The 23930-nt window shown below is 45.0% G+C and overlaps 1 protein-coding gene across 2 annotated transcripts; it reads left to right on the top strand.

The window, feature by feature from the left end:
* The first annotated feature begins 329 nt into the window (after positions 1-329).
* Cd180 (CD180 molecule) lies at positions 330-18060 on the top strand. 2 transcript variants are annotated; one of them, XM_028884827.2, is made up of 3 exons: positions 330-583; positions 13787-13953; positions 15790-18060. In XM_028884827.2, the coding sequence occupies exons 1-3, from the start codon at positions 494-496 to the stop codon at positions 17516-17518; spliced, it is 1986 nt and encodes a 661-aa protein (XP_028740660.1). In that variant the 5' UTR covers positions 330-493; the 3' UTR covers positions 17519-18060. The 2 variants fall into 2 exon arrangements, with proteins under 2 accessions (XP_028740660.1, XP_028740661.1); XM_028884828.2 differs by lacking the exon at positions 330-583 and having other exon boundaries at positions 13866-13953; positions 15939-18060.
* Positions 18061-23930: the final 5870 nt, after the last annotated feature.

Genomic DNA, 23930 nt, shown 5'->3' with positions numbered 1-23930 from the left:
AGAGCTCTCTGCCCCTGCCAGCGTGCTCCGGCACTTCTCTTAGTCACCCCCAAGAACGGCTAGCAAAGTGGCATCCAGTGTGAGTACAGATTCCGGCATTCCCAGCCTCTCACGAGGAAAGAGACTAGAAGCTGGTCCAGTGGACCAAACCCTTGAAACTTGCTTCAAGCCAATGGGAAGCATCACAGTGAGACTCTACAGGACTGCTCCACTGGTCCACATTGGTCAGGAAATGCACTGGGCCATCCTGGGGCAGAGCTCTAAGTTATTTTTGGCCAAGATGGTTGGTATGCAGAAAGAACTTCCCCTTTTTTTTTCCTCTTTTGCAGCACAGATTTACAACTGCTGAGTAGTTCACAGCATTTCAGTTCTGAGATCAACCTTCTGAGTAACTCTATGCCTGCCAAATTGCCAGGGCTATTAGACTGTGATTATACTGCTTGGCTCTGAGCATTAGATAATCCTACCCAGCTGGGCTTGCTCTGGACCTGGGATGGCTCTGGACATCAGCTGCTTCCTCTTAGTGGCACTCTTTTCAGCCAGCTGTGAAACTATCACCTCCTTGGATCAGATGTGCATTGAGGTGAGTCCAAACTATTTGTCTCTACCCAGATGACTCTTGCTGAAAAATTTGAGATATGGCACACAGACTCATCTGAGCCTTGGCTTTAAGTTTCTACAGTCCTAAAGAGGACAATGGGGGTTATCAACAGACTTTCGATGCAAAGAGCAGACCTTCTCAACCCTGACGCCTAAGCCATGAGAGCTGTGTGTGCAGCATCCCAGCACATGGCCACTCTCCACACAGCCCTTTGGTTTCTCGGCTGTTGTAGTGAAGACTAGTAAGGAGAGGCTCATACCAGGTTTCAGAACATTTACAGGATCATTCTGAATAAGATTGGTTTTCTCCAGTTGGACACCCTTCTTCCATCTGTTAAACTAACCCACAGGAGTAAATCTGAGAACCAAGCCAACTCCAACCTTCTGTTTTGAACTGTAACAATATTTATCAACCAGTGGGAAGTTGTAGAGAAAAATGGAGAGAGAGAGAGAGAGAGAGAGAGAGAGAGAGAGAGAGAGAGAGAGAGAGCTCAGTCCTTTGCCATCTTAAAATGATTCAATCTTCCTCATACTGTCCCTGACTCTGGCAAGGGGCCAGTCCCACATGGGCATGCTTGACAAAGGGTACACACAGAAAGGGGTGGCTTAGTAAGTTCCTTTCCTACTTTGGGACTGAAAAGAGAATATAAGCCAGGGATGGCTGGGGGCAAAATGAATCTGAGACCATAGGCAGACCAATGATCTAAAACTCAAGGCAAAGACTTTCCAGACAAGGGTATAAATCAAAGCCAAAGCCAGGACTTGAATGAAGTCTGGAACAGAAACAAACAGAAGCTTGTTAGCCATGTATTTGAGTGGACTCAGGCTGTCCTCAGACCAAGCAGAGATAGGATACCTAGAACAATCAAGGCAGGGATGGTATATTAGTTTCCTCAGGCTTCCAGAACCAGTGCTGAAGAGTGGGGGAAATTACATGATAGGAATCTGCTGTTTGCCCTTTCTGGAGGCTGGAAATCCAGGATCAAGATAGAGGCAAGGTCGCCTTCCTCTGAGCACTTCCTTCTTGGCTTGTAGGTGGCTGCTGTCATGTCTGGAGGCTGGAAGGTAGTAGCAAGGTCGTCTTCCTTTTGTCTTGGCTTGTAGATGGCTGTCTTCTTGTGTATCCACCGTGTACCACCCCCCATGCTTAGCTGTGTTTAGTTTTCTCTTGTTGAGGATTAGTTGTGTTGGATTAGGACCTACCTAGATTTCCTTATTTTACTGTAATTGATCTTGAAAAGCCTTGTCTCCAGTCATAGCCACATGAGACACAAGGTCCTGGGAGTTAAGGCTTTAACGTAAGAAGTTCGGAGTTGGGAGGAGGGGAGACAACTCAGTCTATACAAGAAATAAAAGAAGAAAGGGCCTTCATCAGCCCCAGCTTCAACTCATGCAAATTGGGAGGTCAAATTCACACACCAGGTAGATGGCATAAAGAGATTGGGGGCATCCCCTTCTCAGTGACCAAGGACCAATGCCAGTCACTTGCTGACAGCATCTCTAGCTGGGATAATCCTCCCATTCATTCTTCAAAACTAGGCTATTTGCGGTGCTCTGTTCTTAACTTAGTAGTTCAACTCTCAAAACCCTGCACCTAAGGGCCTGTGCGACCCTTCTGAGACCACAAGAAGTCCAGGAAGGGCCAGCTCTGCTGGGAACCTTCCAGCAGAGCTAGTGAAGTCCTCAACCACTCACGCAGGTCACCAGGCTCTGGAGTTGCCAGTTCCCTTTTGTACATGGCCCCTGCTTTGGCAGAAAAAAGAATGAGGCAGAAAGAGGGAAATTGCCTGTGGTAGACCTTCAGTATCATGCCTTTCAGTTCATGGGAGTAGAACTCAGTGTCCCGGATCACCAAAGGCCCTGCGTTAGAGTGAAGATTTCCGTTTTGGAAGTCTAACACAACAGTCCCCATCTCTACCCTGTGGCTGCCTTCTGACACGTGCCTAATTTTAAGTAGCCTCGCAACACATTCCATTAACATTAGATCTCTATTTTCTCTTCCCTCTTCTCTTGTGGGAGTCCACAAAGGTTTTGTAGTGAGATCTGAGCTTGCTTTACACAGCAGGGCTGCATTAGGGGATGGCCTGACCACGTGCAAGGTCACCAGGTGTTTGAAATGGTCTGCACTTGGCTGTGCTGGGGGAGGTCTTTTGCCTCGCCTCTTGGCATTCCTTTAAAATGCCCTTTAGTAGAGCCAGAAGGGGCTGGTGGGTTCAGACCCAGGCCCTTCTGAGGTTATCCTGTTTTCTATCTGTCTCTCTGTCTCTCTCTCTCTGTGTGTCTCTCTGTCCTTCTATATATATATTCCTTATTTCCTCCTGCTCAAGAGTACTCTGGAAGAATAAGAGGGAGCTGGTTTCCCTCATTCTCTCATTTTTCCTTCTAAGTAGCAGGATTCTAAGGCTGTTTAATACATAAACATGATGGGAACGTGTTCCTGGGGGTTCCAGACCTCTCAGCCACAGATGAGTGGGAGCAAGCAGGGCGGGTTAGGAGAAACATGTGCCTTTGATTTTCACAAAGGTCCTTTCCTGCATTCAAATCACCTTGGTTCTACCCACCCTTCTCCCAGCTTTCTCTTCTTCCTCATCCCACTTCAAGCATAGTTAGGCTCTTGCTGCCTGTCTGTTCCTATGACTCACCGTCATGAGCTCATCTAGTATGATAATAAGGGTTTTGTTTGGTTTTGCTTCCTTTTCAGCTTATTCAACTTTTGTCGAAGCAAAACACACAGAACGTTCACAAAGCCCTCCATATGCAGTTAATTGCAGTTTCCCCAATAAACACATCCAGGTATTCCCAATACAACTCAAGACACAGTGTGTACTCCATACCTCAGAAGCCCTTAAGCCTCCTCCAGGTCATTAGTTCCTCTAAGAGATCCAATTTTCTAACTTCTATCATCATGGCTGCTTTTATGCCTGCCAAAAAAATAACTTTACACAGTAGGGGGGCCATAATGTTAGAATTCTTTTTACCTGGCTCCTTTTTCTTGATATTAAATTGGTGACACTTTCTGATGACATGCACAATAGTCATTTGTTGACTCCTACTGTTGAATGACACTCTGTTTGGTAGAAGACCCTACCATTTATTTATTACTCTACTGTTAATAGAAAACTGTATTGTTTATAATTTTCTGAGAGTTATGTATGATACTAGTTTTGGGCTTTCTTGATTATGCCTTTCTTTAGTAAACAAATATACAAATGTATGTTATATGAGTACCTGAGTAGATATATTTTCCCATAAAGTGTGTGTGTGTGTGTGTGTGTGTGTGTGTGTGTGTGTGTGTGTGTGTGACATTGCCAGCGTTATAAAACATTGCTACTAATTAACAGTCATTGGCAGTATGTGTGACTGTTCATTGCTCCAGAGTCTTGTTAACATTTGATATTAAATGTGAGCCATCCTGATGGTTGGGAAGTAGTATTTCATTGGGATTCGGCTTTGATTTCTCTGATGAATGTTCACGGTTGTTTACATACTTCCTGTCTTCTTGTACTGCTGAGAATCAAACCCAATGTCGCTCTCATTCTAGACGGGCATTATGACACTGATACACCCCCAGCACTCTACAACTACATTTGTGTGTGAGAAATACTTAAGTCTTTGGCCCATTTTCTCCTTTGTTTTCTTGATTTGATAGCCAATATGTTCCTCTACTCTGAGACTTCCCTCTCAACTTTCCTAAAGGTATCTTGTGTCAACTGGAAGTTCTTCATATTACTATAATTTGATTTAACATTTCTTCCCTTAATTTTCAGTACATTTCTGTCCAGTTTAAGAAATCTTTGTCTACCCCAAAGCTATGATGATATTATCCCACAGTTTCTTCTGGAAGATTAATTGTTTCCTATTTCTAACCTTCACAGCTCAAAAACTGATATATACATACGTGCACATATATATGCATGTTGAGTAGAAGTCAGAATTAATATTTTAATAAATGTTTTGGCTTAAGTTCCAACCTACACCAAATTCTGAGAAAATTATAATAAAAACTCACGAATACTCCACAGAGAATCTATCTGTTGCTAAATGCCCCATGTTATTTGTATGCGTGTAACAAAATTACAACCATGACCAGGCCTTTAGAGACTGGCAAATGTGCAGAGTAGCTGGAATCCAGTGCTCTGTAATTGCTACTGTTGTAACATTTTCAATGCACCCTGAAATAGTGCCCTGGGCCTGCAGACTTACTCCCCCACCCCATTTCGAATGGGCTCATCTTGGTCTTGATGGATAGCCACTCAAAACCAGGGTAAGACCAAGTCCTTCTGTGTCTAGGAATGGGGTGGGCTTTACTTGGCGGTGCCCTCTTTGGAAGAACTCCAAGTTCACAGATGCACCAGCTTTCCCGGGAGCTTTAGATGATGGGGGAGTGAGATGACCCCTGAAGTGGGCTCTCCTATTGCTCAGGACTGAGGCCCCTTCTCACACTTCTCACAGCACACCTGCAGGGTGAGTTTCTTATCCCCAAGCTACCGCCGGGAAAAAGGGAAGCCCAGGCAACACAGAGTTAGTGCTGTGAGCTTGGAGACAAGCAGGCTAATTCTGTAGAGCAGTGGTTCTCAACCTTCCTAAGGCTGCAACCCTTTGATACAGTTCCTCATGCTGTGGTGACCCCCAACCACAAAATTATTTTCGTTGCTCCTTCATAACTGTAATTTTGCCACTGTCGTGAATCGTAATGTAAATACCTGATGTTCAGGATGTCTGATATGTGACCCCTGTGAAAGGATCATTCCACACACACCCCAAAAGGGATCTTGACCCACAGATTGAGAACCACTGCTGTAAAGGAACAGAAAACAAAGCAGGTTTAATTGGAATGTCCTTCACCTGGAGGAGTCAGTTGACAACAGCATTTTAGGGATGTGCCTTCCTGGGAGTGTTCCCTTCAGTGGCTGTTTTGCTTTCAGAGAGTAATCTTTGCTCTGGAATTTAGCTTACCAGTCAAACTGCTCCTTTGGATCAAGGTGTGATTAAAGGGAGGCGTGGGGGTGGTGGGTCAGTGTTTCCAAATCCTCATGCATGCATGTGTCAAGTGCACTAGACGTCTGAAAAGCAGGGAATAAGCATTCGAGTGAAATTCAAAGGCTTCCAAATTAGAAAAAAACTTTCTCAATGCTTGCAAGGACAGAAAATACAGTGGGGTGGGAGGCAGTTGAGGTACAGCAGAAACAAAATAACATCCTGATTGAAAAAATGCAAAGGAATGCCTGGAGGGAGAGGGGACTGCAAACACAAAGGAGCCCTGCTCTAGGTGAAAGAGGCCGGGATCTGAGCCCAAGCTGAAGACAAAGTGGCTGGCCTGGGTCCCGGTGCACTGCGGTGTGGCTCCTAAACAAATGCTTCTTGACACAGAGCAGGGTGCACGCGGTTGCTCGCCTCCAAGTGGCTTTGCCGCTGCCGCTCCGCTGGCACAGACGTTCACATTAAGAAGGATGGGCCCTGTCGGCAGTGCAGCCAGCCGAGGCAGAAGAGGGGAAAAGCAACTTTGGAAACTGTCCATCTCCAGAAAGAATAATCACGTGGGGACCAGGGAGCTGTGGCATGGTGGACGTCTGCCTGGGAGAAAATTCCCCCAAGGCACGTGGTCCTGGCATCGGTGGAGCTGTCTGTTGCTTTGCGGCATCCTCTGAAGGATGCTCATTCCTTTACACTATGACCCCATGCTCTGCTGGTAAAACCCACCCGAAGTGCTGCCCCTGGTTATGGTGGTGAGAAGGCACTTCTACCAAAATGTAGCTTCTACCTGAATCCAAGATCAGGAAACACATAGAACCACGGTAAAAGATGTTCCTCTGGCACACGTGAGCCTACATTTTTTTCTTTCAAAAAGAAAGGAAGGCAGGAGAGAGAGAGAGAGAGAGAGAGAGAGAGAGAGAGAGAGAGAGAGAGAGAAACCAGTGTCATAAAGAGGCTGAAGAATTGCCTCAGAGTAGAGGAATCTGTGGAAATTTGACAACAAATGCAAGGTATGATTCCAGATTGAAAAAACCAGAAAATTATCTTGGAGGCCAGCAAGGCAGCGGCTAGCAAAATTATGGACTGTTGAATAATAACCAGAATCGATGTTAAACATTCTGAATTTGATAATGGTGCTGTGATTATATGTCCCTGTTCTTTTTTTTATTATTATTCTTTGTGTCTTTCACATCATGTCTCCCAATTCCACCCATCTCTCGCCTTACCACAAATAAAACAAAATAAAATTTAAGAGAAAAAGGGAAAAAAAGAAGGGGAATATCTTGTCATGGAAGCTGCAGTGTGTCACAGTGAGTCACGCAGTAAACCCCTTTACCCATACCTCTTTACAAGCAGGCATTCGTCGCAAAGAATCACTGGTCTGGTTCCAGGCCCCTGGTCTCTGCTGCACCATCCATGATGGGCCCTCACTGGAACTCTTCCTGGACATCCCCATTGCTGCCCTGCGTTGTGGAGATCCTGCAGCCCTAGGGCATGGGACTGACCACCCTCCATGCTCCAGCAGATCACAGATGGGTTAGTTAGATGTTGGGGTGGGCCAACCTATAATTCTGGTTCTGGGCCTGGGTAGGTTGCAGGGTTGGTGGGCCTGCCAGCTTGCCCCTGTCTTCATCAGGATGGGCTCTCCAGCATTGCCCTGGATGGTTCACCCCTTGCAGCAAAAAGCAAGCCGTGGGGAGCCAGTTCTCTGGCTTTCACACCCTCAGGGTCGGGTCTCCCACACCTACACCTTCAGGGCCAGCTCTACTGTGTTGCCCAGCTGAGGTGTGGGGGCCGCTCTCCAGAGTGCTGCTGCCGATGAGGGCCAGGGACAGCTCTCCTGTTTTTATGACCTCAGGCATTGATGGGGGGAGGGCATCTCTCTGCCACCCATGCCGCCACAAGACAGATGAGTAATGGGGATCGCTCTCCCATGCTCTCAACATCAGGGCTGGCTGACCCACACCTCCGTCAACAGTGTCAGCTCTATTGTGTTGCCCAGTTGAAGTCCAGGGCCTGTTCTCCCGAGTGTTGCAGCTGCTGTGGGACAGGGACATTTCTCCCATCTACTTCAGGCATTGATGGGTGGTGGGGGGTGGGGAGACATATTTCCCCCCACCCAGGCTGCCACTAGACAAATGAGTAGTGGGGACGGCTCTCCCATGTTCACAACCTCAGGCTGGCTCACCCACACCTCCACCGACAGGGTGGGCTCTATTGTACTGCCCAGGTGAGGTGCAGGGCCTGCTCTCCCGAGTGCTGCAGCTGGTGAGGGGTTGGGTCAGGTCCCCCACCGGCTGCAGGTGGTGAGAGGCAAGGAGAGGAGGGAATCTTTCCCTCACCCATGCCACCATTGGCATAAATAGGGGCATGGCCTGCTCTCCCATTCTCATGCCTTCAAGGCCAGTTTGCCCAGGCCCCTGCTAACAGAGTCAGCGCTATTGTGCAGCCCAGGTGAGGTATAGGGCTCTCTCTCTCCTGGGTGCTTCAGTCAGTGAGGGGCAGGACCAGTTCTCCCCAGTGTTGCAATCAGGGAGGGGCGGGGCCAACTCTGCACAGCCCTATCCGCTCTGCCTTTGGTGGTATCAGAAAGGATCCATGAACATCAACACAGACCATGGCTCCATCAGAGCCATGAACCCAGGCATGATCCCCAGCAGAAGCCCAGGCCTAGACATCACCATGGCCCTGGGTGGCCACGAAGCCACCCACCTCTTTATGTCCACAGGACATAAACTATTTTGTCTCTGTCTCTCTCCCATCTCACTCCACACATTTGCTCACCATAGCAGTGCCTATCTACCTGATGCTGCAAGATGCTGGGGTGGACTGCCCAAGGCCTGCATGTGGGTCTCCATGCTCCACTTAGAGTGCCATGGCCCTGGGCAGGACCGTGCTTCCTCATCACAAAGAGATCATAGTAGTGCCCAACTACCTGGGCTGGAGACCTCTCTAGAGCCTGGGCTAGAACTCCCAGACTGCAATTCATTGAATTTGGCGAACCCCAGCTGCATTGGGTAGGGCGGGGTGTTGCTCATGTCCTTGTTCTTAAGGAGGTATAAAATGAATATATGTAACTTACAAAACCTTACATTCAAAAGGACTAAATGAGAGTGAGTGAGTGAGTGAGTGAGTGTGTGTGTGTGTGTGTGTGTGTGTGTGAGCACGCACATGTTCACACTTCCAGCCTTAAAAAATAAAATCAAGGTTCTCCTTTACTTTACAGCTAATATCCACTTATGAGTGAGTGCATACCATGTTTATCTTTCTTGGCCTGGGTTACCTCACTCAGGATGATCTTTTCTCGTTCCATCCATTTGCCTGCAAGTTTCATGATGTCATTGTTTTTTACAGCTGAGTCATACCTCATTGTATAAATGTACCCCATTTTCTTTATCTATTCTTCAGTTGAGGGGCATCTAGGTTGTTTTCAGGTTCTGGCTATTATGAATAATGCTTCTATGAACATAGTTGGGAAAGTGCCCTTGTGGTATGATTGAGCATCCTTTTGGTATACCTAAAGAGGCTAGGTAGCAAGGAAGGCCCACGGTGGGGAATGAGTGGATCTCCCAGGGAAGGGGAAACAGAAGAGATGTCCTGGGTGTGGTGGGGGTGAATAGGGATGGGAACTTGAGGAATCTGGTTGGGGAGTGGATGGAGGGTGAGAGTACTGAAAAATAACTGGAAAAATGAGGCATTTCAAGGTCAGGTAGAATCCTGATACAAGAGAAATGCCCACAAATCTACAAGGATGACCCCAGGTAAGCCGCCTAGTAGTACATAGTGGATATATAGACTGAACTCGCCATCTCCTGTGATCATGTTGGTGACTACCCCAATTGTCATCAAAGAGACTTTGTTGGTGTTTTTTTGTTTGTTTGTTTTGTTTTTACTCTTTTGGGGGGCCTACCACCGAGTTCCCAAATAAATCACACACAGAGTCTTATTCTTAATTATGAATGCCTGGCCTTAACTTGGCTTGTTTCTTGCCAGCTTTTCTTTACTTTAAATTAACCCATTTTTTCTTTTGCCTCTGTCTGGGCTTTTCCTGTTCTCTATTCCTGTATATCTTTCTTTCTTACTCCATTGCTGGTTGTGTAGCTGGGTGACTGGCCCCTGGAGTCCTTCCTCTTCCTCCTCTGGCTACTTGATCTCTCTTCCTCCAACCTCCCAGATTTCTCCTTCTATATCTTCTCTCTGCCTGCCAGCCCCGCCTATCCTTTCTCCTGACTTGCTATTGGCTGTTCAGTTCTTTATTAGACCATCAAGTGTTTTAGATAGACACAGTAATACAGCTTCACAGAGTTAAATGCAACACAAACAACAGTAACACACCTTAAAATATTCTATAACAGGGCTTTATCCAGTAATTGATGGAAACAGATACAGAGACCCACAGCCAAACAGGCCGAGCTCAAGGAATCATGCTGAAGAGAGGGAGGAAGGATTGTAGGAGCCAGAGGGGTCAAGGACATCACAAGAAAACCCACAGAAACCACTAACCTGGCTCATAGGAACTCACAGAGTCTGAACCAACCACCAGAGAACTGACCTAAGCCCTCTACACATGTGTGACAGTTGTGTAGCTTGGTCTACTTGTGAGACTCCTGACAATGGGAACAGGGCCTGTCCCTAAAGCTTTGGCTGGCTCTTGGGAACCTGTTCCTCATACTGGATTGCCTTGCCCAGCCTAAATAAAAGGGGAGGAACTTAGTCTTACTGTAACTTGATATGCCATGCTTTGTTGGTACCCATGGGAGACCTGCCCCTTTCTGAACAAAAACAGAGGAAGAGTGGGTTGGGGGTGGACGGGGGGGGGGGGGGGGTGGAGGAAGGGAATGGGAAGAGAGGAGGGAGGGGAAACTGAGGCTAGGATGTAAAAATAGATTAATTAAAAATAAATAAGTAAAATAAACTGGAAAAAAAAACTGTCCAGTGCTTCTTTATGTTGCTAACTCTCATGGTCATAACAATTCTTATTGTAAAACTCTGAACTGCAAGAAACAGTAGGGGCGGCTGTGTGTGGAGCCCAAGACATGTTTGGTTTGAAATTCTAACTGATTCTTGTCATCCCCCGTCCTCCTCGAAATCAGGGGCAGCAGGGCCATTGCTATTTCCATCTTCGCGGAGATTTGTGGAACATGCTCTGGTGATCTGCCTGCCTGCCTCGCCTTTTTTGCTGCGGTGAAAGAACTACTTCACTTCCTCGCCTTTTCTCCATCTAGAAACTCCCTTGGCCCCTGGCTCAGCAGAGTTTTTTGGTTTTTTTTTTTTTTGGCAGCCTCTACTTTCCAATCCCATTTGTGCAGTAAAGTGCTTAGAAGGCCCAGGAGAGGCTGAAAGAGGGAATAATTTCAGTGTCCTAGGCATGTATATTCAGAAGGGGGAATCGGTAGCCTTAGACCTTTCACTGTGGTACTATAATCGAGCCAGACAGACTGGCGGATTCCCCTTTATCCATATGTACATGGAGTCAGATATGCCAATAGGGACTAGAAAGGAAAAATGTCTCTTCCAAGCTAATGAGAACCACAGCAAAACTGAGCCCACAGCCGTCCGCACAGGTTCTCTCTGGGTGAGCCACATTCACGGGCACCAGGCACAGAGTCTTGCAACATGCTCTTCCTCACCAGTCAGCTTAATCTAGGTTTTAAATGCAATGTGTGCATTTCAAGGACATTATGTGGATGGATTTGTGACAGTGCAGAGAGGACTTTGGGTCTATAAATATGGAGGATAAATTACAGGGAAATATAAATACGTCATTTTCATCATCGACAGTTGTAATAGCCTCACAGAATAGAAGGAAACCAGTGGTTTCCTGTAGATGCGCATGCTTAGTGGAGCTAGGAAAAAGTACATCATTGAGCAGGAAATGGAGTTAAGCAAAAAAAATGATTAAAATGGTGCCGTCTAGAGAGCCTCACCGTTCAGGAGAAAAGGAAGGTGTGTGTACTTCTGTTTCCTGCTGGAAAATCTGTTTGTCGTCAACAGCAGGAAGGCAGCTGAACTAGAGTGTGGTGGGACAGCCTCATGGGCCACTGGAGAGCAGGTGTGTGATAAGGAAAGACCAGGAGACCGGTGGTTACATGAGTTCACCTAAGATGTGAGACGAGCTGAGCACTGGTGGTCCCTGTTGCTCATCTTCTTGTATCTCCAATGATACTTTTCTTAGCTAGGAGCCTCGCTCGGCAGGAAACACATCACCAGACCTTCCTACCTGCCCCACTGCAATCACACACACACACACACACACACACACACACACACACACATGCACACGCACACCAGCCATGCATGACCCTACAGCAACACCAGATAAACCATGACCCTACAGTTCTGTGGACTTCTGATGAATATCTTCCCATTTCTACTTAGTTCAAGATCTGTATCTTGGATTAGGGATTTAAGAGGCAATGCCTGTCAGATTTCAGGATCGTCAACTATGTTAGACACAGGGTGGGCCCAAAGACCCACAGCCTGGTAGTCATAACCTAGAGATCCTAAAAGGGGAAATAATTCACATTTCAAGGTTGAAACACCCAAGATCTGTGTTACTTAGTTTTCCTTTTAATATTGTAGTAAGAAAATTTGTTACAAAATAGTTAACAGAACTTCCAAATAGCCATCACTCACTATTCAAGGACAGTCAGCGTTTGTCTTCAAACTTGTCCACCCAATTCTGTCTCCTCCCTCCCGCTCTGTTCCTTTGCATTGTTTGTTTGTTTGTTTGTTTGTTGAGTCAGGGTCTTACTATCTCAGACTGGCTTAGAATTTGCAGCAATCCTCCAGTCTTAACCTCCCAAGGGCTGGGATTATGGAATGATTTGTCTCTTTTTCTTTCTTTTTTTATTTTTTATTTTTGCCAGAGTTTGTTAAAGCAAATATCAACCCTGTCACTTTATTTTTAGCTACTTTAATCTGCATCTAGAAAAAAAATCTAAGACCATTTCTTTTATATAATCATATTAGCCATTAATGTTAAAAAATTCATATTCTTTCTCTCTCAAATTCATTATTTCTCAATATCATCAAATCCTGTCTTCAAAGTTCTCCAATTGTTTATAAAATGTCTTTTCCTAGCTTTTTAAAAATCATAATCTAAACAAGGGTTAATCTATTATTTGCTTATATAAGTATTATGGATATTTTTTCTTATAAAATAGCTTTTAAACAGTTATTTTCTGTGCATATGCAAGCATGTGAGGACACACCATGGCATGTGTGTGGAGTCGATTTGCAAGAACCAAGTGCAAGAGTTGGTTCTTTCTATCCTGTGGGTTTCAAGGGAGCAAACTCAGGTTGGCAGGGTTGGTGGCAAGTGCCCACTGAGACATATCACCAACTCCCCTTTCTAAAAAGCTTTTCTGACCTCCTCCTTTTCCTCTTCTTCCTCTGCCCCCTACCTTCCCCAGTTACTTACTATCTAGAATGTCCCACTTTCTGTGTTTGGGTGACTGCTACTTTATGATGTTTTAACTTAAATTCACTGTGTCACTCACTTGCAGACATGAAGCTAAGCCTAAAGTCTAGACTACATTCCAGTTCATTCATTCCTTCATCTGGAAGCTTCTTTTCGGCAAGAATACTTCTGCAGGGTTCCTCTAGGGAGTACCACATTTTGTTCAGCTAGACTCATATTGATAATAGTGTGGCTATTGACAATCCTTTTCTCTCCCAGTACTGAGGATTAAACTCAGGCTTGTGCATGCTAGAAAATATCCTTGGTTTTTGTTTATTTGTTTGTTTGGGAGGTTGTTTGTTTTTTGAGACAGGGTCTTGCTGTGTAGCTCACATCATCCTTTAATTCATAATCTTCCTGACTCTCTCCAATGTGCTCGGATTAGAGGTGTATCCTCCACATTTTGGCTTACAGCCAATACATTCCTAACAAAGCATGCAATTTTCTTAATATTATCTAATTCCATGATTCAAAGTTCTCTGATGGACTACAAATGTCTTTTACCAACTTACTTATTTGAATCATAATCTAATCAAGAGCGAGTGCTTTGTTGTTATTCTTGGTGGTAGCTTACTAAAAACCTGTAGTGAATAAGATTGTGCATAAGCATTTTGTGTTTTTGCAAGTATATTTTTGGGGAAGATTACTAGATGTGGGTCTGATTCTCAAAAGATAAATCATAAATAATTTTGCTAGATAGTATATCAAATTACTAAATCCAATATTAATTTACATTGCTTCTCCCATCAGAAAGAAACCAACAAAACATACAGCTGTGAAAATTTAGGTCTCAGTGAAATTCCTGGCACTCTACCAAACTCAACAGAATGTTTGGAGTTCAGCTTTAATTTCTTGCCTACAATTCAAAATACGACCTTCAGCAGACTCGTAAATCTCACCTTTCTGGATTTAACCAGGTAGGTAATTCAGCTCCTTGCCTGCTCTTGACATTTTACTTAAGCAAAACCACATTATACATCTGAAGCATCTGCGATACCTCCTATAGGGCCACAGATAAGCTGTTTGTCTATTTGTCCTTCCCCAAGGAACACATTTCTGGTACTAAGATGTATTGTAAATTGGGTCAACGAGGAGGAAAGTATTCTGCTCCCCAGCTCTGCAACAGCAGTGCTGTTTAGGAAGGTCTGAAGCAGTGGATCTCATCCTGTGGGTCACGACCCCTTTGGGGGTTGAATGACCTTTTCACAGGGCTCACATATCAGATATCCAGCATGTCAGATATTTACGTTACATCATAACAGTAGCAAAATTGCAGTTATGAAGTAGTAACGAAAATAATTTTATGGTTGGGGGTCACTACAACCTGAGGAACTGTATTAAGGGGTTGCAGGAAGGTTGAGAATCACTCGCTGTTCTAAGGAGGATTGATGGCCAAAATGAAAACAAATCTTAGCCAAATCAGATGCCATATTATGCTGCATGTTAACATTGTTGGCTATTACTGGGCAATGACATTTTAGAAGAAACTCATAGATCCTTCTATTAATTTTATTTTGTTGTTGTTGGTGGTGGTGATTTGTTTGTTTTGGGTTTTTTTTTCTGTTTTGTTCATTTATTTTTGAGACATGATCTCTCTATGTAGTACAAATTCACTATGTAGACCAGGCTGGCCTTGAACTCACAGATATTTACCTGCCTCTGCCTCCTGAGGGCTAGGATTCAAGCAAGCACCCTTACATCTGGCTTCTATTAACTTTATGTTTGTTTTACACAAACTGGATAAATCCCATCATCGGTTCTAAAGGTGGAATCGTGACTCCAATTGCTGAAATATAGCCTGAAAGCTGTATCTGAATGCTGAACCCATGTTTGAGAACAAAGGGCCAGAAGTACCAGAAGCAAGTGAGGGCATGCAACTGGTTTATGTGGAAAGGAGGGAAAGAAGGCTGATGCTTTCGTGACATCTGTATCCCTTAGCAGCTCTCCATGCTGGGCTTCCCACCTCTGTGGAGTGGGAGAGCAAGCGACTGTAGTCATCTTTCATGTTGACAGGCACCATTGTGAGACACTGTGGCCAATGTCACTACCCACTTGTGGGTAGTAGAGGGAACCGTTAGTGTGCATATGTGCCAGCAAAGGGACGTGTATTCATGTGCACATGTGTGTAATCAATCCAGTGTTTTTAGATGTGAAATCAGGATGGTGTTTTCTGAGTCTTTACTGTTCTCCAGCTCAAGGAGCATTTTCCCATATGTCATTTGACACGCAATAGTTCTTTATAAATCCCTTTCATATTTAACTGATGAAAAAAGTGGGCAAGACTATAGCCCTGTGGTAAACTGTGTGCTTAGCATGTGCTCGGTCCTGGATTCAATCTTTACTAATCAACCCCCCCCAAAAAATTAATAAAGATTGTAGCTTGCCCATGGTGTGATATATATATATATATAGTAAATCATAGTTTAATTTTTACAATCAAGTAAATCACTGGGCTTTTTTCTTAATCCCCCCCCCCCCCCCCCCCGCCACCACTGCCCGCAAAAACAATCCCTGAGTGTTCATTCTAAAGGGACAAGGACTATAGAATAAATTCTAAATCAGAGTGCTTAGAACTAAGGCTATTCACCAACCCAATAAACTGCTCTGTGGGTATGGAAGAAAGTTCGACTTTGCTTTTCAGTAACTTGTGCTGCTTTGCTATTGCACACAATGGATTTCTTAATCCATGTTTGTGCTGGTGTTTGTTCTTTGTCCTTGTATAAATGATTGCTAAATACTCTTATCTCTTTGAGGTGCCAGATTTACTGGATACATGAAGACACCTTCCAAAGCCAACATCAGTTAGACACACTTGTGCTAACTGCAAATCCCCTGATATTTATGGCAGAAACAGCACTTAATGGACCCAGGTCACTGAAACATCTGTTCTTCATCCAAACAGGAATGTCCAGTCTTGAGTTTATCCCAGTGCACAATCTGAAAAACTTAGAAAGTCTACATCTTGGAAGCAACCATATTTCCTCCATTAAGCTCCCCAAAGAATTCCCAACAGAGAAGCTGAAAGTTCTGGATTTTCAGAATAATGCTATCCATCGCCTGTCTAAAGAAGATATACAATCTCTACAGTCGGCCACTAACCTGAGCCTTAACTTAAGGGGAAATGGCATTACAGAGATAGAGCCTGGGACTTTCAAGTCAACTGTCTTCCAAAGTTTGGACTTTGGAGGGACTCTCAACTTGCTGGTTATATTCAAGGGTTTGCAGAACTCTACTATCCAGTCTCTCTGGCTGGGGACATTTGAGGACATTGATGATGAAGAACTTAGTTCCTCTGTGTTTGAGGGGCTCTGTGAAATGTCTGTTGAGAGCATCTCCTTACAGAAGCATCACTTCCTTGACATCTCATCCAATACATTCCACTGCTTCACTAACCTCCAGGAACTGGACCTTTCAGCCACTCACCTGAAAGAATTACCCTCTGGGATTACGGGCCTAAACAACCTCAAGAAACTGGTTCTCAGTGCAAATAAATTTGATAATTTGTGTCAAATCCATGCTGCCAATTTCCCCTCCCTTACACACCTTTACATCAAAGGCAACACGAAGAGACTTGTCCTTGGTACTGGCTGCTTAGCAAACCTAGAAAATCTTCATCTGCTTGATCTAAGCCACAATGACATCGAAACTTCTGATTGTTGCAATCTGCAACTTAAAAATCTATCTCATTTACAAAGTCTAAACTTGAGCTACAATGAACCCCTGGGTCTAAAGACTGAGGCATTCCAAGAATGTCCTCAGCTAGAACTCCTGGATTTGGCATTTACCCGATTACGTGTTCAAGCTGCACAAAGTCCCTTCCAGAACCTCCATCTTCTGAAGGTTCTAAATCTCTCCTACTGCCTCCTTGACACCAGCAATCAGCATCTCCTCGACGGCCTGCCAGCGCTCCAGCATCTGAACTTACAGGGAAACCACTTTCCAAATGGGAATATCCAAAACACCAACCCACTCCAGATACTGGAAAGCCTAGAAATCTTAATTTTATCATTCTGTGATCTCTCCTTCATAGACCAGGCAGCCTTCATCGGTCTAAAGATAATGAATCATGTAGACCTGAGTCACAACAGGCTGACATCCAGTAGCATCGAGGCTCTTAGTCATCTTAAGGGGATCTACCTCAATCTAGCTTCCAATAGCATTAGCAGCATCCCACCTGGTCTCCTCCCCATCTTGTCCCAGCAAAGGACCATTAATTTAAGAGGAAATCCCCTAGACTGCACTTGCTCAAATATTTACTTTTTAGACTGGTACAAAGAAAACAGGCAAAAACTTGAGGACACAGAGGACACTCTTTGTGCAAATCCGCCATTGCTGAGGGGAGTCAAGGTATCTGATGTCACGCTCTCATGCGGGATCACGGCTGTGGGCATTTTCTTTCTTATTGTATTCTTGCTTTTGTTCGCTGTTGCCTTGATTTTTGCAGTGAAATATTTTCTCAGGTGGAAATATCAACATATTTAGCTCAAGGTTTCCAGAGAAGGCAGATAAATGTGTTTAGCAAAATTGTCCTTAGTAAAAAAAACAAAAACAAAAAACAAACAAACAAAAAAACTGTCATCCACAGGTGACCAGACCTTTCAGTTGGTTCCTAATGTTGGGTTGGGGTTCATTGAGCTTTTCTGAACATGTCTTACTGGTAGGAGTCTCCCATGGGGCTGGGGCTAGAGGACTAGGCACTGTTGTAAGACAGAGTCACTTCCTCCTGTGAAACATGACCCATATTCACTGACCCCGCAATAGGAAGCCCACCCATCTGAGAAAGGAGAGCACCGTGCATCACCCCTCCGCCTGCCCAACCTGGCTAGGCTGGGGCCAACCCTGTCCCTCCACTCTCCTTCTCTCATACTTCTGACATTTTGCTTGAGGCTCAGCTCTCTGTAATTGAGCCATTTGGGAAAGTTGGGCCCCAGCAAAGTCTCCATGCTCATTTTAAATGACAAAAGGTAAAATGTACAATGAGTTGAAAAGAAAAGACAAAGTAATAAATTCTGCTCTCAATGAGATTCTGTTAGTTACCTCAATTATTTGCTTTCTACGGTTTTGAGAAGCCCCTAGGGGACCAACAGTACAAAACGTTTGCAGCCTCTCCCCACCCACCCCTGCAGGTAGGATTTCATCTATTTCACAAGGTGGGGGTTTCCCTCCCCTTATCTGGTGTTCTGGCTCTTGGGTTGCAAACTTGGAGGTGGGCTGTGGTCCAAACTGCTCTTTTTATCATCCAGGTTTCTGGTCCTTGGACCTCTCTCCCACAGGAACAGGGAGATGAATCACGGCTGGTTCCCAGGCTGGCCTTCCGAAGCCTATTCCCCTTGGAGAATATTGAAGAACACCTTCACAATGGAACCTTGTGGATGGATGTGTCCCTGCACACTAGCTGTCGGGAACATGATAAGGCCAGTTTCGGGAGAAGAGATTTCTGTTCAGTCCAGGGATATTCCCAAAGGTTGTGGCAGTGATAGACAACATGTGGCCATTGGATGCTGATAGACAGAGAGGACACAGTAGTTGACAATGTCACAACTTTGTCTCTCCCATGTCTCAAAATCCTTCTGATGCAGGCTGAATCTTCTGAAGTCTGAATTGCTAGTTAAAACTCAGTTACTGTAATGTTTACAATTACTGTTCCCTGAATCCAGAGATTTAAGCAACAATAGATTGACAATATTTTAAAAAATATTGCACAAATACTAAATATACTTCTTCATTTCATCATTCCCTGAACAACATAACTATTTACATAGCATATATACCATGTTACGTATTATTAGTAGACAATACCAAGAATATGGAAAGATTATGTAATTCATATGAAAATACTGTCCTACTCTATTTTTGTATAAAGGACTTGAACATTTAAGGTATGCTGGTATCTGTGAGGACTCCTGGACCCAATTTCCCCATGAAAACCAAGGGACTGCTACATAAGGTCTTGATTAAATTTCACAACCAATTTTAGATTAGAGATGCTAACTAATTGTGAAGAGCTGGTCAAATATCAAAGAAAGGTTGACCAATGGTAACGTCCAGTCAGAATGATAAGAGCGGCCATGTCTTCTCTTCACCCCTGGGCAAGCTGCTTAGGCTGGTGGCAGCTGGGATGAACCTCTTTCCTACCTAGCGACTTCAGCCGCATTTCTCACATGGTCCATCCTTCCTCCAGGAGGTTCCTGCAGTCAGTCCTCACATCCCTGAGACTTGCGGGCGTGGTTTCCTCTTCTGAGAGTGGCTTTTTCCTATATAGCTAATCCAAAGCCAATGACGAATGATGCCATAACCTGTGAACTCTCCAGCTCCTTTATTTGTCTTTATGGCTCTTCAACGTCCAGGATCATGGCTGGGACATGATATGGTTTCAGGGTGTGTGTGCTCATGCTCACTGATAAATGTTCATGGGGAGGCCAGATATTGACATCAGGTGACTGCTTCACCATTTCACTGTTGTGAGACATGATCCCTCACTGACTGTGGAGCTCACCCCAACCCTAGGGATCTATCCCTGGCGTACATCTCCATGCTCTGCTCCCAGTTCTGGAGTTACAAATGCACACTGTTCTGACCATCTTTTTACTTGGGTGCTAGGGAGCTGAACTCAGTCTGCAGGCTCATGCAGAAAGCCCCTTACTCACTGAGGCTCCCTCCACAGCCCTCATGTTTGATATTTTTGAATAATTGCTGAGATTTTGTAGGCCTCTGCTCCCTGAGCCCTTAGCAGTGGTTACTACGGTGGCCACTCCCATCCCCACTTACCCTTAGCTCTGATCACATCTCCAATGCTTCCTGCAAGGCACCTTCCATCTACTTCTCACCGGAAACACCCAGAGCAATCTGGTAATAAAGGATGCCTACCTATGCCAAGCCTCCAGTAATTAGGATATTGTTGCAATGAGGTTAACTCTGGATCCCTAGTCAATGACTGAGTCCCTGTAACATTGCTTCCCTACTCCTCAGGTTCTCCTCCTACTTCCCCCACCTCAAAGGGTAGATGGATTCCACATTCAGAATGCTGTCTTAGAAAACGCCAACCCCTTGGGCTCCCTGTCTGTTCTGTCAGATATCAGCTGAAGATGTGAACTGAAGAGGGAAGAGACTAATTATGAATCCACCACTCTACAGCCACGCCGTTTTCCTTAATACTTCATCTACAACTTGTAAGAACCAAACATTCCGTAGAAAACCTCGGCTCCGGATGCAGTACACTAAAGGCCCCAGGGTCTCAAGCCTTGGCGAGACCTAACAACTGCCCATCTTGCTCTCCTTTGTCAGGCCCACCCCACTTCACACCCTGTGACTTGCCAGGCCAAAGCACCGCACTGACCCCAGGCTCAGTGACAGCGCCTCCAGTGTTAAGCAGCAGTAAATTCACCCCACAGAGTCAGGAAGAGAGCTCTTGGATGGCTGCTGTCAGTTTCATTGCTTTATCTGGGTACTCGGATAGACGGTGTAGACATCGTGTGTTTATTGGTTTTTATGTATTTCATGTTGCTGCTTCTCGGACAGGCTACACCTATAAAAATGTGTTATTATTGCATGATATAGCCCAGCGAGCTGACCCTGCATTTCAAAGTGTACTGGAGCAAATAGCACTGAAGTCCATAAAAACTGACTGGCCTCCATCACAAAGGACTCTCTGCGTGAGCTGCAGCTCCTATAATCCAGGAAAGAATTATACCCTTCCCTGTCCCGGCCGCCATTGCTATTAACTGAGAACAGCACACTCCCAAACACAGACATTATCTGAAAGAGCCTAAGACAGGATGCTTTATATCGCTCTGATTTGTCCCACTGTCTGAGAAGACTCGGGTGTAATTTTGAGGTTTACAAACGAACGAAATAACTGGCTGGCTGGTGTAATATCGGTACAGGGTGTGAGTGGAGGTTTCCAACTGTGTTTTTCCTCTTGGAATGGAGAAGAGGCACCCGAGTTACAGAAATAGAAGGTGGTTATCTCGAAGCAGGGAGGCAGCTGCGGGACATGTTAAGAGTACAACTGTCTAGCACGGTGGGGGGTAGCCTGTGGCATAGAGGAGTAGCCTAGCCTACTGCAGCTCCCAAGCCTAGTGGAACAGCACCAGAATCACCGGGAGAATGCTTGACAAAACAGAAATCTTCAGCCTACCTCTAGATGTTGGCCTCCACTTCCCACCAAGGGATTTCATATAAAAATCATTTCTAGTCTCTGTTTTATCAACCAACGGCGGAAGCATGGTAGGCTCCACGTTGTGTAGAAGCTAGAGACTGTCTTCTTATCCCAGGAAAGGAAAGGAAGTTTCTTTCCAAAAATTGGACAGAGATGCTTGGCAAAGCCCTCAATTCCAAGGGGTGCCATCTTGCCAGGCAACTTGACAGTATCTCTCGCCATCACAGCGGGGCCACAAGACACTGCCCTGCAGCCATGCTGTCTCTCACCTCTTCCCTACTCACCCCTGCCACTTGCTAACGACTTGAAAGTGAAATCGCGAATTGAATATTGTGGAACCTGGAAAGAATCTGCGGATTAGACATAAAGTCTATTGTTGCTCACGACAGATTAAGCAGGGAAGATCATGGAGATCCTCGGCCCTTTCTACTTAACGTTCTCTGAGCACCTGGCTGGGGTCTAAGTCTGGCAAAGGGCATCAGAGGGCAAAGCGGCCCTCAGAGCATCCAAGTATTCATTTCCTCCTCTTCCTTTCCCCTGGCCCACAGGTCTTCCTGCCTCCCTCTGTCCCTTCCCCCTCCCCTCTGTTGTTGGTAGGGTCTCTTCCTATGTGGTCTAGACTGACCTCAAACTCATTATCCTCCTGCCCAACTCCTGATTTGGGAAATATAATGTACACTACCACATCCGGTTTGGTCCATGGGCTCTATAAATAGCTTGGGTCTCCCTCTTTTTTTTTTTTTCTCCTATAAAGAACCTTAATGAATAATCTAACCACAGTAAGAGATAAGCGATTAAGTAAATTAGGGGATATTTTGAATAAATGGGGAGATATTCTGTGTTCCTAGAAGGAAGAATGTCCGTCAGATGGAAATCAGAGAAATACTTAATCAAAATGAGATGAACATCACTATCAGACTAACAACAAAATATCCTGAAAAAGTGGGGCTGGAGAGAGGCCTTGTGTGTTAAGAGAGCTTGCTGTTCTATCATGGGGACTGGAGTTTGGATCTAGCACCCACATCAGGTGCCTCACAAGTACACATAACTCCAGCTCCAAGGGATCCGATGTGTGCTCTGGCATTGGCAGGCAGGCACTTGCACACAAAGGTGCACATATACTCACACCACAAATGCGCACACACACACACACACACACACACACACACACACAATAAAAATAAGATGAAGCTTGTTTAACAAAAGGGAAAGGCTGGAGAGGTAAGGAGGTTGAGGCACTACGTGCCGTACTTATGGGGTTATAAATAACTTGGTGCAGTTCTTCTAGAACCATCTGGCAGTAATCAAAGATGTGGCCTGAAAATTCTCCTCTGGAGTTATATCCCAAGAAAGCTTCATATGTCTGCAAAGACTCCCTCCCAGCATTATTTATAGAGGGGGGATCCATAGCAGTTTGAGAATTCATCACTAGGAAAGTATAAAAGGTAAACAGGGTGGACATGTCATAGAAGACATTGTACAGTAGTTAGAAGTGATGGATTAGACACAACCACAGCAGAATTTTATTGTAAATACCTTTAGACAAATTAAGTTTAGACAAATTGAATTTGGCAGAGTATATTTGAGCAAAGAAGGATTCATGAGTTGGATATACTTTGTTTAACCTGTGGTGGCTCAGAGCACCCCACCCAGCAATGTGAGATTTACAAGCAGTGACGTACAGAAACAGCTTGATTTTCACAGCTGTCTTTGCCTTATTTAGGCAAGGTGTATTGAAGAATTTGCCTAGTGTGAACTAGTCCAACCAAAAGCTTGTGACTGGCTAGTGCTCAGCTGCTCCGATTGACTCCAACTCAGTTACCTCACATTAGTGTGTTCTTAGGTCAGGCTGTGGATACCTTACATGAGTGTGTTCCTAGGTCAGGCTGTAGTTACCTCACATGAGTGTGTTCTTAGGTCAGGCTGTAGATTCCTCGCATGAGTGTGTTCCTAGGTCAAACTGTAGTTACCTTACATGAGTGTGTTCCTAGGTCAGACTGCAGATAACTCACATGAGTGTGTTCCTAGGTCAGTCTGTAGCTACCTCACATGAGTGTGTTCTTAGGTCAGGCTGCAGATAACTCACATGAGTGTGTTCCTAGGTCAAACTGCAGATACCTCACATGAGTGTGTTCTTAGGTCAGGCTGTGGATACCTCACATGAGTGTATTCTTAGGTCAGACTGTGGATACCTTACATGAGTGTGTTCTTAGGTCAGGCTGTAGTTACCTCACATGAGTGTGTTCCTAGGTCAGACTATAGTTTACCTTTGAACTTTGTTGCAGTAGCTGTTCAGAGGCAGCTCTGTGCAGGGATGGAGAAAGCCCCAGGTTAGTAAAGTCCCAAGTGAAGGTGTGTTGTGGACATGGGCACAGTCATACCAACGACTCCAAAGCCTCAGACCTAGGGAGGAATGGCAAAGCCTATCCCTTTTCATACCCAGGATGGAGCTCAGAGGAAAATGGCAAAGCATTCCACTGGACCATGTGTGGTGTTGATAGTGTGTGCAGAAAATGTCCACTCTAGCTTTCTCCTCCTGGATGTTTACGGCCTGAAGATTGTTCCCTACAGAGAACGGCCCTACAGAGATAAGCTAAACCTGCTTCCTTGACCCAACTGTACACCATAAACCCTGCCTCCTTGTATACCTCTGTGCAATAACCCCCCCACACACCCACTCCATTCAGTTGTTTACAATAAATGCACAGAGATTCCAAAGGGGTGTGCCTTCTCCAA

The sequence above is a fragment of the Peromyscus leucopus genome, chromosome 11, assembly GCF_004664715.2.
Source record: "Peromyscus leucopus breed LL Stock chromosome 11, UCI_PerLeu_2.1, whole genome shotgun sequence".
Taxonomy (NCBI): Eukaryota; Metazoa; Chordata; class Mammalia; order Rodentia; family Cricetidae; genus Peromyscus; species Peromyscus leucopus.
This window is presented reverse-complemented; position numbering and strand designations above follow the sequence as displayed.

Coding starts and splice junctions, on each gene's coding strand:
- Cd180 (XM_028884827.2), top strand. CDS start 494: ATGGCTCTGGACATCAGCTGCTTCCTCTTAGTGGCACTCTTTTCAGCC. Junction 584..13,786: donor TGGATCAGATGTGCATTGAG/GTGAGTCCAAAC, acceptor TTCTCCCATCAG/AAAGAAACCAACAAAACATA. Junction 13,954..15,789: donor ACCTTTCTGGATTTAACCAG/GTAGGTAATTCA, acceptor TATCTCTTTGAG/GTGCCAGATTTACTGGATAC.